At 40.7% G+C, this 16,105-nt stretch overlaps 1 protein-coding gene across 2 annotated transcripts in view; it reads left to right on the plus strand.

Annotated features, from left to right (window-relative positions):
- The window catches only part of dnajc6 (DnaJ (Hsp40) homolog, subfamily C, member 6), a 139,947-nt gene that overhangs the window by 80,333 nt on the left and 43,509 nt on the right, over nucleotides 1–16,105 (plus strand). For both annotated transcript variants that reach the window (XM_060829766.1, XM_060829765.1), the window contains 3 exons: nucleotides 4,467–4,565; nucleotides 5,257–5,679; nucleotides 14,632–14,808. In XM_060829766.1, the coding sequence (XP_060685749.1) occupies nucleotides 4,467–4,565; nucleotides 5,257–5,679; nucleotides 14,632–14,808 (699 nt within the window). The remainder of the gene's footprint in view (nucleotides 1–4,466; nucleotides 4,566–5,256; nucleotides 5,680–14,631; nucleotides 14,809–16,105) is intronic.

Here is a 16,105-nt window from a genome sequence, read left to right on the forward strand (position 1 = left end):
GGTGCATTGCACACAGGGACTTGCATGGGGAAAGGAATTTCCTAGATAAAGGAAATGCACTTTTCTTCTAGCCTTGTATTATTGGTAGACTATTAATCCAGAAACTCAAATAATGTTGGAGAGATCCAGGTTAGAATCCTATCGAGGCAGATGATGGAATTTGAATTTAATAAGTATCTAGAATCAGGAGTCTGAACATAAGAAATGGAACAATTGTCAATTGCTGGAAAAATTCCATCTGATTCGTGAATGTCTGCAGGGAAGGAAATCTGCCATTTGTAATAAATACACGTCACAATAAATAGATCAAATGCAATTCTAACCTGGTCTGTCGTACATGTAATTCCACACCCACAGTAATGTTGTTGACTCACAACTGCCCCCTGAAATGATATAGTCACCTACTTGTATCAGTTGTTACAGAATCTCAAGAAAATGAAACCAGACAGACCATTTGATATTGACCTAGGTACCAGAATTGACAATGACTGAAACAGCTCTCTTAACTCTGCAAAGTCCTCCTCACTAACATCTGGGGGCTAGTGCCAAAATTGGGATAGCTGTCTCAGTCCAGTCAAGCAACAGCCTGACATAGGCACAATTCTGAGAGTATGGCTTACAATGTCCCAGAAACAGCCATCGCCATCTATGGATAGGTTCTGTCCCACTAGCAGGATAGATGCAGCAGAGGTGGTGGCACTGTGGTGTACAGTCTGGAGGGAGTTACTTTGGGAGTCCTTTTAATGTTGTTGACTTGGACCCATGAAGTCTCATGGCTGCAGGTTAAACATGAGCAAGAAACATTGTGCTGAATGCCACGTACTGACCTTCCTCAGCTGATGAATCAGTACTGCTCCATATTGAATGACACTTGGAGGAAGCATGGTGGTGGCACTGGCACAGAATGAACTCTGGTTGGGGGATTTCCATGGCCAAGAGCAACTCAGCCACTGATTGAGCTGGTCGGGTCCTCAAGGATGTAGCTGCTAGACTGGGTCCACAGCGCAAGTGGTAATGGAATCAACAGAGGGGAAAAAACATAGTTATCAATCTGCTGGCTGCAGAGGCATCTGTCCATGACCATATGGGACAGACATCAAACAGATCTAGCAACTCAAGACTTGACATCCATGAGGCACTATCAACCATCAACAGCAGCAGAACTGTACTCCAGTACAATCTGCAACCGCATGGCCTTTTCATACTTTCATTTAACCATTACTGTCGAGCCAGGGAATCAACCCTGGTTCAAAGAAGGGTGTAAGAGGGCACGCCAGGAACAGCATCAAGTAACCCTAATCCTAAAACTGAGGTGGAAATGGTACTGCAGATGCTGGAGATTGGAGTCAATGTTAGAGTGGTGTTGGAAAAGCACAGCAGGTGAGGAGCTGAAAAATCAATGTTTTGGTCAAAAGCCCTTCATTCGGATGGGCATTTGCCCAAAACGTCGATTTTCCTGCTCCTCTGATGCTGCCTGACCTGTGCTTTTCCAGCACCGTTCTAATCTTGACTCTAAAACTGAGATGTCAACCTGGTGAAGCAAGCAACCTGGACTCCTTGTGTTCTAAATAGCATAAGCGGCAAGTGATAGAGCGAAGCAATCTCCCAACCAAAGATCAGGTCTAAGTTCTGCAGTCCGGCACAATCCGGTCGTGAATAGTGGTTGATGATTAAACAACTAGCTGGAGGAGGAGGCTCCACAAATATCCCCATCCTTAATGATGGAAGAGCCCAGCACATCAGTGCAAAAGATAAGTTTGAAACCTTATCTTCAGCCAAAAGTGCCAAGTGAGGATCCATTGCTGACTACCCCAGTGGTCCCCAGGATTACAGATACCAATCTTCAGCAAATTCCATTCATTCTACATGGTATTAAGAAATAGTCGGAGGCACTTGATGGTGCAAAGGCTCTGGGCCCTCAAGACATTCCATCTGTTGTACTAAGACATGTGTTCTAGAACTTCTGAACATCGCCAGCCAAGCTGATCCAATACAATTCTAACACTATCTTTGGGGAGATGGTAATGCAGAAAATTACCCAGGCATTTCATGGTACACGCAAAGCAGGATGAAGCCAATTATCACCCCATCAGTTTACTCTCGATCATCAAAAAAGTGACGAAGTGTCATCAACCGTGCTATCAAGCAGCCCATACTCAGTAACCCTGATGAAACCCAAACTGGGTGTTAATCAGCTCCTGACCTCATTACAGCCTTGGTTCAAACATGGACAAAAGAGCAGAATTCCAGAGATGAAGTGAGAGTGACAGCTCTTGACATCAAAGCCTTATTTGACCAAGTGTGGTATCAAGGACCCCTAGGAGAACTGGAACCAATGGGTATCAGGCCAGACTCTCCAGTGGTTGAAGTCATACCTGGCACATAGGAAGATGTTTGTGGTTGTTGGAGGTCATTCATCTCTGCTCCTGGCCATCTTAATAAGAGTTCTTCACATTAGTGTCCTTTGGCCTAAGCATCTTCAGCCGCTTCACCAATGACTTTTCCCTTTATTATTTGGTCAGAAGTGGGAAATATTGCTGATTATTGATTTTTGCTGTGTTTGGCACCAATCATGTCTCCTCAGATATTAAAGCAGTCCACTTTGAATACAAAAAATCTGACAATATCCAGGCGAAGTTGACAAATGGCAAGTAATATTTGTGCCAAAGAAATGCCAAGCAATAACTATCACTATTAAGAGAGTCTACTCACAAACCCTTTGATATTGGAGGCATTACCATCACTTAATCCCCCACTATCAAAATTCTGGGTGTAAGCATTTGTTAGAAGTTCAACTGGACACTCCATATAAATACAATTCCTGAAAGAGCAGGTCAGAGGCTAGAAATACTGGTGTGTACCTTACCTCTTGAGTCCTCAAAAGCTGTCCAACATTTTCAAGGCACAAGTCAGGTCTGCTGGAATATTCACCACTTGCTCCAAGAATACTCAAGAAACCTGACACCATCCAGATCAAAGCAGGCTGCTTGATTAGCACCACATTCACAAAAGCCACTCCCACCGCCACCACCAATAATTATAGCAGTGAAGTGTGCCAGTACATGAAGCACTGCAGAAATTCACCAAAAATCCTTAGACAGCACTTTCAAAACCCACGATAATGTCCATCTAAAAGGACAAGGCAGCAGATACATGGGAATGTCACTAATCAGCAAGATCCCCTCCAAGCCACTCACCATCCTAATTTAGAAATACATTGCTGTTTCTTCAAAATCCTGGAGCTGCTGCCCGAATAGCATTGTGGGTTTGCCAACAGCACGCGGGCTGCAGCAGTTCAAGAAGGCAAGTCAACCTCCACCACCACAATCAATTAGGGTCAGCGAATAAATGTTGGTCCAGCAGCTTCACTCAATCCCGTCTCCCACGAGAGAATAAAAATAAGTTTAAATTGAAACTTGTTAAAACCCCAGTTTTTCAGGCTGGAATCTCAAACATAGTGAGTAATCACCGTTGGTTTGAAACATCTAAGATGACTTTCCTGATTTTTAAAAACCAAAAGAACTGTGGATGCTGTAAATCGGGAACAAAAACCAAAGTTGCTGGGAAAGCTCCAACAGGTTTGTTAGCATCCATGAAGAGAAATCCGAATTAATGTTTCCAATCTGGTCACCCTTCTTCAGAACTTGCCCAGGAAGTTTTTTTCATTTTTTTTTCTCTCCCTGGGGAAGCTCTGAGGAAGGGTCACCAGGACCGGAAGTGTTAACTTTGATTTCTCTTCACAGATGCTGGTGGACCTGCTGAGCTTTTCTAGCAACTTCTGTTTTTGACTTTCCTGATAGAAAGTTTTGTACAAACTGAATTCTTAATCAGTGCGTAAATTATTTGTAAGCTAGGATGTGGTCTTTTCTGGAATACTATAGGTAGTCTACGCTGTCACCTGTGAAACAGTTCATTTGCTTAAATATGTTTTTGAAAATTGAAGTTAGAGGTTTTTTTATTTTGGCCAACGAATTGTTTAAGTACTTGGACATACAGAAACCCTGACTTTAAAAGAATTTGCAAAACCTATATGCAAGGGCAAGGCCTTCCTTTCTGTTTTGTTTTCAGCTTAAAAAGAATCAACATAGTTCCCTTTTGTAAAGAGTGGTACATTTTGTTACTTGGTATTCTCCATGCATGTTGAAGTGCACATTGAGAATTCGGGTGCATATTCCAACTCCCCACCCAAAGTCTTGTTTATGTACACCTGTTTTTTGGTTAATATTTTAAGAAGATAGTACACTAATAAATATCAACAATGTAATAATTTTTGGTGTCTGACTGAAAAACTGGAGTTGTCTGATCTATTCAGGAATCACTGATTCAATCATTCATGTTCACCTGTAGACACTGTCTTCCTTCATGTTATTTGCATATGGCTAAAGAGTTCCTCTTTAAGAATTGAAGCATAAAGTAAGACATGGAAACATTACTTCTCCAGTAACATGTTAATTTTTTTGATGCAGGTAAAGCTGCTTTAGATACTGTGGTTGAAGTGGAAACCTCATCAGATAACATAAAGAGCACAGGACAAAGCACGTTTTTTCCAACCCTTAACTGGCAAGGTATTTAAACACTACTGCATAGCTGTAGTGAACATCTAGTTACTTTTTTTTGATGTATCTCTAAAACAAATTTCTATTTTTGATACGTGTACATTAACTTTTACAGAGGGCTACCAATCATTTTAGGGGTCATTTTAAAGTTTAAGTGATAATAGTAAACAGATGTTAGCAAATTGACCCCCAATTTCAGTCCCCTCCAAATTGTTTGCATTCCTGTTGACTTCAGAGGAAAGGAAACTCGAGCATCCTGTGTAATGGGTGGTCAATTTTACATTCCTCTTTTGTGTACACAATTAAAAGCTAAAATTATCCTTTTTTTTGTTTTGGATGTCTACTATACAATTTTGATGCATGCTTAACTAATGTAATGTGGGGTTAGGATCAAAGACCTGACTGGTGTAAAAGAAAGCAAAGTTGTCCCACTTGTGAGGCAATGTTGTATGGTTTTGTTTTCATACCAACTGCAGCAATATGAAAAATATAATACACAGACCTGACTAGTAACTGCAGTAAAATAGATCATCATTTTATCTGTGGCTTTTTATTTTCTACAAAATTCTCCTCTTTTATGAGGGTGTTTTTTTTCTTTTTGTCATGCATTCCTTACATTTAAATTTGTGACACTTTGTACTAAAAATACAGTGAGGTTTTTATTTAAGATGTAACGACTTTTCGTACCTGTTTTTTCCAGAAACAAAAGGTGATAAGAATGGTACTAATCCTTCCTCTGAAGACCGAACAGCGCTCATGAATGAGGATAGTGAGCCATCAGATGATGAACTACTGTCCCTTTCAAGCCAACACAGTACTACCAGTGTGGAAAAACAGCATGGGACGCCAAAAAGTGCCAAAAAGCAGGCACTCTCTCGATCATCGGCACCTGAAAGTGTCGATCTTCTTGATTTCAATGGAGGTGCAACAAGCCAGACCTTTACAACTACTGCTCCAGCCAAGCCTCTGCCAACTAACTCTGACCTACTCAGTGACTTGTTTGGTAGCACCTCTTCCATTCCATCAACGCAGGGTAGTAGTGGTGCTCCAGGCTCAGCACATTCTACCCCTCGTAGGTCTGCAGGCTCTCCTTCTTTATCATCATCACCAAAAATTAATGAAGGTATTGTAGCTATAAAATCGTGTGGCAAACTTTGGGAAAAAAAAAGCCTTGTATTAACAAAGCAATTTCAGTTCTGGTTTTCGTCTCTATCTTGATAAGATGCTAAAATGGTTCACAATTAATTATTGACCTAAATCTTCCAGGCAGTGGTAGTAATGGCCAGATTGCTGCTGTGCCTTGTAGAGTTCCCTGCCACAACATTGCTGCTCATGTCTCCTGGGATCTTCTGAGGCCAGTGTAATGTCCATTGGGAAGTTCCATTGGAGCAGAGAAGAGTCTGGCAAAAACATGGCATGCTCCCTTTTGACGGCAATGGCTGTTGTTTGGCAAGCGTACCATGTTGGCGAACAATAGAAGAGAAATCACCTCTGCTGGTGTGTAAAGGACAAGGGTTTTTGAGTTGGGGAGATTCCAAAGCAACACCAGAGAAATGCATCAGTCTGTTCAAATCTGACATGTCATTGGTTACTTTTAAACTTAAAATATACAATACAATTTGATTATTTGTCTGTTTAAAGGGCTTTGTAATATAATTTCTGCCTCTCCTACATCTCCAGTGCTTGACATTGAGAGTATATGTCCACTTGTAAATGACCTTTTAATCAGCAAAGAGAAAGTACCATGCAGAAGATGGAAAAATGAATTAAAATGCAACAAGTGCTTTGTACACACTGATGTTTAATTGATGCAATTTAAACCCTGAAAGGTGGTGTTCATGCACTGCTTCAGACCTGATGGAGCTTGGAGCATGAATTCCCTTCCACCCTGGCCTTTGGCCTTTGTAGACTGAATTGTACACGATAGTCAATGTGTCACCTTGAAAAGTATCCTTTTGTTTTACATTGGAGCCTTTTTGTGAGAAAAGCAGCAGCAACAAACTACTAAATGTTGCATGTTCATATTGATTGGTGGTGAGTCACACACAACTTTCTAATTCTATAATGCTTTGCTAGATGCATCTTGTTTCTGTTTGGTTGATTCATTTTCATTTTACACAAAGCCTATATTTATGTGCTTTGATTGTTTTGTTAGTGGTGATCCTTAATTGCAAACTGTCAAGAAATATGACCTGAATTGAGATGTAGAATTAATGTAGAGAGCTGATCATAAAATATAACTTGAAAAGGTCAGGCCCATATACCACAACATCTGGGTAATTAGCAGACACAAACTCATTCCTCTATTAAATTTGCCGCAGTGTAGATGATTTTCATGAAATTATCAATTAATCCATAAATTCAAATTATGGGCCACTCAAGAATATTTCTGAATATTGTCACTAGCTAACTGGGAGAACAGTTTGGTTTGATGAATGAGTGGAAAGGTAGTCATTGTGATTGGTGATTTGGCTGTCAAGTTACCTGGATTCATTTATCTTGATATGTTCTGTATAAGTACATATTCTGGATCAGTAGAACTGCTTCAAGTCTCCAACTTATTGCTTTGTTTAGAAAAAAAGCAGAGGATCCTGGGGTTCAATGACATTGCCTATCAGAATTTGGAACTTCCAGGCAACAGTACTTCTGTAGGTTTGCATGCTAGGACATGTAGCAAGGGCGTATCTTCAGATGTATATCTATCTCCAAAGATCTGGCCCATGTAGTTGACTGAGATAAATGCAAATTACAAGGCTCCATAAGCAACACAGTTTAGTGATCAGTAATCTCTTTCTTTTAAAAAAAGTGTTTGCGAGAGAAGATTGTGAAATTGTCCATTTTTGCATAAAGTATGAAAAGCTCTTGGCTAAATGGCTGAGAGATCACAGAGTTCTGAGTTGCAGATGTAGGTAGTTGATGGAGGGGAATATATCTGTAGTCTGCAGAAAAATAACAATGGACTGGTCAGCTTGGGCAAAAATAGTCAAGTGGAATTCAGTCGACAGAGGTGTGATATGATGCATTTGGGTGGATAAAGAAGGAATTTATTATAATGGAGAGATGCTTGTAAGTGTAGAGGAACAAAAAGGCTTTTTTTGGGTGCATGTGCACAGATTCTTGAAGATAGCAGGACAGAAAATATGTTTAATGAAACATACAGGATGCTTTATACACAAGGCATAGAATAGGACCAAGTAAGCTTTGGTAAAACTATATAATAAAAGTGGTATGGCTACAGCTGGAATACTCTGCATGATTTTGTTTACCACATTTTAGGAAGGATGTAATCATGCAAGGCTGGTGGGGGGACACAGGAGATTTGTGTGGATTTTGCCTGCACTGGAGACTTTTAGCCATGAGGCGTGATTGGCGAGGCTGCCGCTATTTTCTTTGGAACAAAGCAGGCTGATAGGAAATTTTAATTGAGGGGCTTAGATAAAATGGATAGGAAGGCTCAATTAAAGAGCTAAGACAGAACATAAAACTGAAACAAAGCCAGCACTGTATTGCCAGAAAACTTGGATACATTACTTTCAATTTCTTTGTCTAAGTTATGAACATAAATTGTAAACAGCTGAGGCCCAACCCTGTTCCTTGCAGCTAGCTAGATCGCAATGTGAATTGCACGTTTATGCCCTCTCTTTCTGCCTGTTACATAATCATTTATGGATCATTATTTATCTTCTCCCCCACCAACCCCTTTGCATATTTTGCCCGTTATCCTTCTACGTGTCACCGAATTGAATGTCTTGTTGAAATCAAAGTTTACGACATTCCCCTTATGTTTAAAAAAAACTTAAATTTTTCAAACTTTATTTCCCTTTGATAAAACTGCATTGGTTTATCTGATCGTACTAACATTTACTTCTGGTTAAGATTTTTAACATTACTAGAAGGAGACTAAATGTTGTTTTGTTTTTGATCTTGTGCTCATCAGAACTGGATACAAGAAATAGACTTGAATAAAGAGACACTATTTTATACAGTGAGAATGTGGGCCTTAAGTTGGCATGGAGACAGTTAACAGTCAAATTTAATTCTCAGATCAGACAGATTTTTGTTGGTCAGGGCATTGCCATAGAGATGCAGCAAAGTTTGGCTGTCTTCATGGGTCTTCTGTGAAAAATGTGAAATGTATGCATGAATTCCTGTGGCCTACTCAAACTGGGTCCTGAGTAGTTGTATATGGAGTTTTGAGCACACAAATACATTAACTGCAGACCTGGCTGATGAACTTAAATTCGTTTCTGGTGTAACTCTTAGGACAGACTGATTTAATCATTAATTCTGGCAGCAGAATCCTATTTAATTGTAGATATATTCTGAGGTTAGCCCGAGTTGGTTAGGACAGTTGGCTGGACCGATTTTGTTTGCCATGCAGAGGGAAACCAATAGAATAGGTTCAATTCCCACACGGGCTGAATGTCTGGTTGAATCCACCAATGTCTCAGAGGCTTTGGCCCTCTTGTACCTCAGTGGTTGTGTCCCTCCCCTTGGACAGGGCGATCCAAATTCAGTCCCACCTGCACTAGAGGTGTGTTGTGACATTTCTGAACAGGTTGATTTTGACCAATAGATTAAATTAAAGATGAACTTTTCTGAGACTTGCAGGCATGGGCTGGTTGAGTGTGGCCAATGTGCTTCTGGTTGGAAATGGTCAAGATATTTGATACGGTCCACCAGTATTGGGATGTACAATGTACATATCCAGCATCACACTGCCACTGCTGCTCATATCTTTCATTACTTATTCATGTTGTAGGCAAAACCTCTTTTTGGCTTGACAGCAGCATCCAGTTAGTGTAGAAAATCACTTTGCCCTATGTCTCAAAAAAAATCTAAATGTTTTAAACTTGATTTCCCTTTTATAAAACTATGTTGGTTTGTCTGATCAAACTATCACTTTAGGTGCATGGTTAAAATGTCATTACTGAAAGGATTTACAGCATCGTAGCAGTGTGAGACTGCTAACTTCACCTGTTGTTCAAATTCTGGATACATCCCTTTCCAGTGTAATCTGAGGTAGACTGTGTACTGTTCGGGGCTAAAGTGCTGAATATAGGGCCTATTTGAGTTTTAAAATAAGATTTCATTTTTGATATGATGTGGAGGTGCCGATATTGGACTGGGGTGGGCAAAGATTTTAAAAATCTCACACGATGCCAGGTTATAATCCCAACAGGTTTTTCTGGAAGTACTGGTTTTCGGAGCACTGCTTCTTCATGTAACTAGTGTGGCAGGATCGTAAGAAACAGAATTTGGAGCGAACTATCAGTGTCCTATGATCCTGCCCTGCTAGTTGTAACATTTTTGCCCTTGTAACACTTTTTTTTTCCTGAATTGGTGCAGGCACACCTTTTGGTATGATTAGGAAAGAAGTTAGGGAGTCATAGAGATGTACAGCACGGAAACAGACCCTTTGGTCCAACTTGTCCATGCCGACCAGATATTCCAACCCAATCTAGTCCCACCTGCCAGCAGCTGGCCCATATCTCTCCAAACCCTTCCTATTCATATACTCATCCAGATGCCTCTTAAATGTTGCAATTGTACTAGCCTCCACCACTTCCCTCGGCAGCTCATTCCATTTACATACCAACCCCTGTGTGGGAAAAGTTGCTCCTTAGGTCTCTTAGATCTTTTCCCCTCTCACCCTAAACTTATGCTCACTAGTTCTGGACTCTTTGCCCCTCCATCCCCACCCCCTCCCCCAACTAAGGGAAGAAACTTTTGTCTATTTATCCTTTCCATGCCCCTCATGATTTTATAAGCCTCTATAAGGTCACCCCTCAGCCTCTGACCTCCAGGAAAATTGACCCAGTCTATTCAGCCTCTCCCTATAGCTCCAATCCTCCAATCCTGATAACATCCTTGTAAATCTTTTCTGAACCCTTTTCAAGTTTCACAATATCTTTCCAATAGGAGGGAGACCAGAATTGCACGCAATATTCCAACAGTGGCCTAACCCAATGTCCTGTACTCTCTGCTCTGCCCAGTAAAGAAAAACATACCAAATGTTGCCTTCACTATCCTATCTACCTGCGACTCCACTTTCAAGGAGCTATGAACCTGCACTCCAAGATGTCTTTGTTCAGCAACACTCCCTAGAACCTTACCATTAAGTGTATAAGTCCTGCTAAGATTTGCTTTCCCAAAATGCAGCACCTCGCATTTATCTGAATTAAACTCCATCTGTCACGCCTCAGCCCATTAGCTCATCTGATCAAGATCCTGTTGTCATCTAAGGTAACCTTCTTCACTGTCCACTATGCCTCCAATTTTGGTGTCATCTGCAAATTTACTAACTGTACTTCTTATGCTTACATCCAAATCATTTATTTAAATGATGAAAAGTAGTAGACCCAACACCGATCCTTGTGGCACTCCACTGGTCACAGGCGTCCAATCTGAAAAACAATCCACCTCCACCACCACCCTCTGTCTTCTGCTTTCGAGCCAGCTTTGTATCCTGATGACTAGTTCTCCCTGTATTACATGAGATCTAACCTTGCTAACCAGTCTCCCATGGGGAACCTTGTTGAACGCCTTATTGAAGTCCATATAGATCACGTCTACCACTCTGCCTTCATCTTGGATTTTGACTGAGTGATCGATAAAGAATGGCAATTATATCTCCCATCAGGATGTTGTGTGATTTGGAGGGGAATGTGCAGGTGATAGTGCTCCCATGTATCTGCTGCCTTTGTCCCTGTAAGTAGTAGAGGTACACATTGCTGCCACTCTTGTGTTGGTGGTTGAGAAAGTGAATGCATTAGGCAGTGAATGGGCAGCTGAGAAGGTGGCTTGCTTTCTCCTGGATGATGTCCAGCCTAGTGGATGTTATTGGAGCTGCACTCAACTAGGCAACTGGAGAGTGTTGGTATTAATGATGAGAGGAATAGAACCCGGGCTCAGCTGAAGGAATTTCAACAGTTACGTGCAAAATTAAAATGCTGAACTTGAAAGTTAATCTCTGGATTACTATCTGAGATACAGGTAAACTGTCATAGCATAAGTCAAGTCAAGGAGATAAACGTGTAGGCTCAAACATTGGTGTGGGTGGAGTGGGTTTTGATTCATGAGCCATTGCACCAGTACTGGGATGGAAGGGAACTGTTCCAGTGGAACAAGTTTCACTCGGACTGTTGCTGGGACTCCTGTCTTGGTGAATTCAGTAACTAGGGCTGTAGGGAGAGGGCGTAAGGAAAGGAGAAACATAAGCTTACAAAGGAAAAGAATATGTGAACGTTGTAGGGCAGCTATTTGGAATGATACCCAGCGTGCAACAGGAAAGGACCGTGTACAAACATTGGGGAAAAAGAGCAGCAAATGGGGTCAAAAGAGGAGGAAAATGGTTAAATTCATGACTTTTTACTTGTACATGTAGAGTATTTGGAACAACAAAATAGATGAATTAAACAGAGATCATCTCCACTGTCTTTTCTGCCATTATTGGAAATGCGTTTCAAGGAGACTGAAAACACGGAGCATCATTGCAAAGACCGAACTGCAGTTCTGAAGAAGAGTCACACCAGGCTCAAAAATTTGCCTCTTTCTCTCTCCAATGTTGCCAAACCTGCTGAATTTCTCTAGTATTCTGTGCCTGAGAATCTAAAAATAGGGAAGTGTTCTATTGGTACGATTCAGATTTCCCCTAAAATATCGTGAACACCTTCTTTCTCCTTATGTAAGAAGAGATGTACTGGCTTTGGAGGCAGTCCAGAGAAGGTTCACTAGGCTGATTCCAGTTATGGAGAGGTTGTCTTATGGGGAGTTGTTGAGAAGATTGGGGCCTGTATTCATTGGTACTTGGAAGAATGAGAAGTGATCTTCGTGAAATATCTGAAATTCTTATCGGGCTTGACAGGGTGAATGTGGAGAGGTAGTTTCCACTTTGGGGAATGTTTAGGGCCAAATAGCATAATCTGAGTGGAGTTTGTCCAGTTATGATAGAGTTGAGTAGTGGTTTCTTCAAAGGGTAGTGAGTCTGTGCAATCATATGCTACAGGGAGCTGTCAAGGCTGGTTCATGAGTTATATTCAAGGCTAAGATAGACAGACTTTTTAATCAGGAAGGAAATTGGCTTGTGGGGAAAAAGGCAGGAAAGTGCAGTTGAGGATTATCAGATCAGCTATTGTCTCATTGAATTGTACTGCAGATTTGATGGGCTAAACTGCCTGTTTCTGCACCTATACCTTTTGTTCTTATTCCATCACACTCCTGGCTTTTTGATGAATGATTGACATGGGGGATTCAGGAGGTAAGCCACTTGGTGCAGAATTTCCAGCTTCTGATCTGCATCTGTAGCTATTGTACCCAGCTTAGTTTCTGCCCAATGAGAACCCACCCCTTAAGATATTGATTGTGAGGATTCACTTGCGGTAATGCTGTTTAATGTATATGGGAATGATTAAATTGTGTTTCATTGAAGCTGGTTATTGGGTGGCATTTGCATATTCTAGATGTTACTTCTAATTAGCCCAAGCTTGGATGCTGTCCCGATCTTCCTTCACATTTCTATTTCAGTATTTGAGGAGTGGCAAGTGGTGCTGAATGTTACAATTATCAGCAAAAATTTCTCCTCCTTCGGACCAGTATGGTGGAGGCAAGATTATTGCCAAAGCAGCTGAAAATTGTTGGGATTAGGACCCCTGAAAAACCCATGCAGTGATCTCCTGAATGGAGGCCATTGATCTTGAACAACTTCAACCATCTTTGTGTGCTATGTATAACTCCAACCATCAAGAGTGTTGCCCTCAATTTCCATGTGCTTTAATTTTGGTAGACTCCTGATGCCTGCCTTGGTCAAACGCTGCTTTGATGTAAGAGTAGTGACTGTCATTCCACTTTTGAGTTCAGCTTTTTTTCCACCTTTTTGGATCGCGACTTTGACTCTTTTTCCTTCATGTTGCAGGGCGGCACAGTGGCTCAGTGGTTAGCACTGCTGCCTCACAGCACCAGGGTCCCAGGTTCGATTCCAGCCTCGGGTGACTGTGTGGAGTTTGCACATTCTCCCTGTGTCTGCGTGGGTTTCCTCCGTGTGCTCCGGTTTCCTCCCACAGTCCAAAGATGTGTAGGTCAGGTGAATTGGCCATGCTAAATTGCCCCATAGTGTTAGGTCAATTAGTCAGAGGGAAATGGATGGGTTACTTTTCGGAGGATTGGGCCGAAGGGCCTGTTTCCATGCTGTAGGGAATCTAATCTTAAGATTTTTTTTAAGATAAATGAGAGTAGGCAGATGGGGTAGTAATTGACTGGATTAGACTTGTCCTGCATTTTTTGGGCAGGACACATGACTGGAGTTTATTAGGTTAAAATATCAGCAGTCCATGGATCAGTAACTCCTGCTCCTGAAGTGCATGCAAGATTGGATTCTGTGCAAGCTTAGCTTGGTGAGGATGAACCTGTTGTTTGTTTATCATAGGCTAGAAGTTACTGTGAACACATTCTTGGTCAGTATTAATCTTCAGATCTTTGCATATGATTGATTTTTGAAAAGTCACTTTTAGAACTGATGATTAATGACCATCTTTTGCAAGTTAACTTCTAACACAAATTAGAGAGAGAACAAAATAGAAGGCAGTGAGCTCTAACATTAAATTGGGCAAAAATAGAATGTTTACAGAAATACTAAAGCAAAGAAGATAGGATTGTAAATGGTCATAATGAACTTTATTTGTCTAAAGTCTTGGTTTTGTCAACTATACTGAAGTATTGCTTGCTAATTGAGAAATTTTATGACAGCAAGTTTAATTTTTTAAATTGCCATGAGCTGAAAGCAGACAACTATTTGGCTTTGAATTGGGAAGCATGCGAATAGTCAAAGGATAAAAATCTGCTTACTCCTGAATATTGTTCAACTCTATTATAACAGTTTGCAGTTTTAATTTGGCACTTAAACATAAGTGAATTTGTATTGAAAGTGCGGTCAGAAAATATTGTCATATAAATGTCTAGGTGTTAAAATGCTAAATAATGAAATCATGCAGTATTTTTAAGAAAGCAATTGGATCCTTGGGGGAAAAAAAGACTAATTGTTTTCCAATGAACCATTTTGTGTCTTTTAAATCTTTAGGAACAGCATTTGATCCATTTGACTCTCAAGCCAAGCAACAGAATCAGGATTTACTTGGGGTTTTCCTCAATCGGAGTGGTGCAGGTTCTCCAGTTGGACAAGCTGACCCTTTCAGTCAAACAGCCAGGACACCATCTCCAACTCCACAAAGCACTGCTGGTGATCCTTTCAGTATGGGTAAAAATTTGGCATATTACTTGAGTCTTTTTTTTAAACACTTTTTTTATGCTTTAAGTCAATTGTGATTCTATTCAGTTTCTATTCCAACAGTACACAGATGTTGCTAGCTGGCAATGGTGCTGTTTCTGCCCTATTAGAAACAATCAGTTTGTCTTCAGTTCCAATACTGATTCTTGATTTAAAATTTAATAGACGTTTTAAAATGATATCTTATAATCGCATATACGTTTAAACTGAATTGATTCTTTTGGTCTATTAAATATTATTTCACTTCCCTTTAGCCACCTTCCCCTTTCTTTTGAGGTACTGACTCTTGGTGAGGTAGTGTTCTCCCTGTGTTCCCTTTGCTCCAGTATTTTGCAGTAGGTGTCTTGCATTAACTGTTGGCAGAATCTTCAGCTGAGCAGCTGGAGCTAATTCCATCTTGACTCTGTAGTCCTTCATTCAGCAGAAATTGCTCGGCCAATCAAAAGCCAAGGTGTTGCCTTTTTCCCTTGAAGGATATTGAGTAAGATTTATGATACTTCATGATTACCAACTAACCAGGTGTGAAATGTAGTTTCAACCTGGGATTCATTCTCATCTGACAGACACAGTTACTAAACTGAGCCATTAGGGAACCTTTGGATTCCAAAACACACTTCAGAATGGAATGGTAGAAATTGAAATGTTTCTAGTTTTTTCTAGATTGTGTCCTACAATTTTATCCAACTCACCAGAGTTCATTGGGCAGCCCAATGGCTCAGTGGTTAGCACTGCTGCCACACAATGCCAGGGACCTGGGTTCAATTCTAGCCTTACATAACTCAGTGTGGAATTTGCACATTCTCCCCATGTCAGCATGGGTTTTTGCAGGGTGCTCCAGTTTCCTCTCATGTCCAAGGTGTGCAGGTTAGGTGGATCGGTCACACTAAACTAGCCATTATGTCCAGGGATGGATAGGTCAGGTGGATTAGCCATGGTAAATGTGGGGTTATGGTGATGGGTAGGATGCTGTTTGGAGGGTGGGTGCAGTCAGGATGGGCTGAATGGCCTTTTCCCACACTGTAGAAATTCTATGATTCTTTAAGCTTGACTAATAAAAACAGAACTTCGAATAAGTAGTAATGATATTAGTGTAGTTACCTAGATATTCCTCTAGGGCTGACATTGAGAGTGCTCCATTTAGGTATTTTGATGTAGTTTATATTCCCATTTAAGCATGAATTTTTATGCATAAGTAGAGTGTGAGGCTTCTGGTAGAATAATTGATTTACGTAAACTTTTTAGTTCCAACTTATAAGTTCCAACTTCA

This window comes from Hemiscyllium ocellatum, chromosome 9 (assembly GCF_020745735.1).
Source record: "Hemiscyllium ocellatum isolate sHemOce1 chromosome 9, sHemOce1.pat.X.cur, whole genome shotgun sequence".
Lineage (NCBI taxonomy): Eukaryota > Metazoa > Chordata > Chondrichthyes > Orectolobiformes > Hemiscylliidae > Hemiscyllium > Hemiscyllium ocellatum.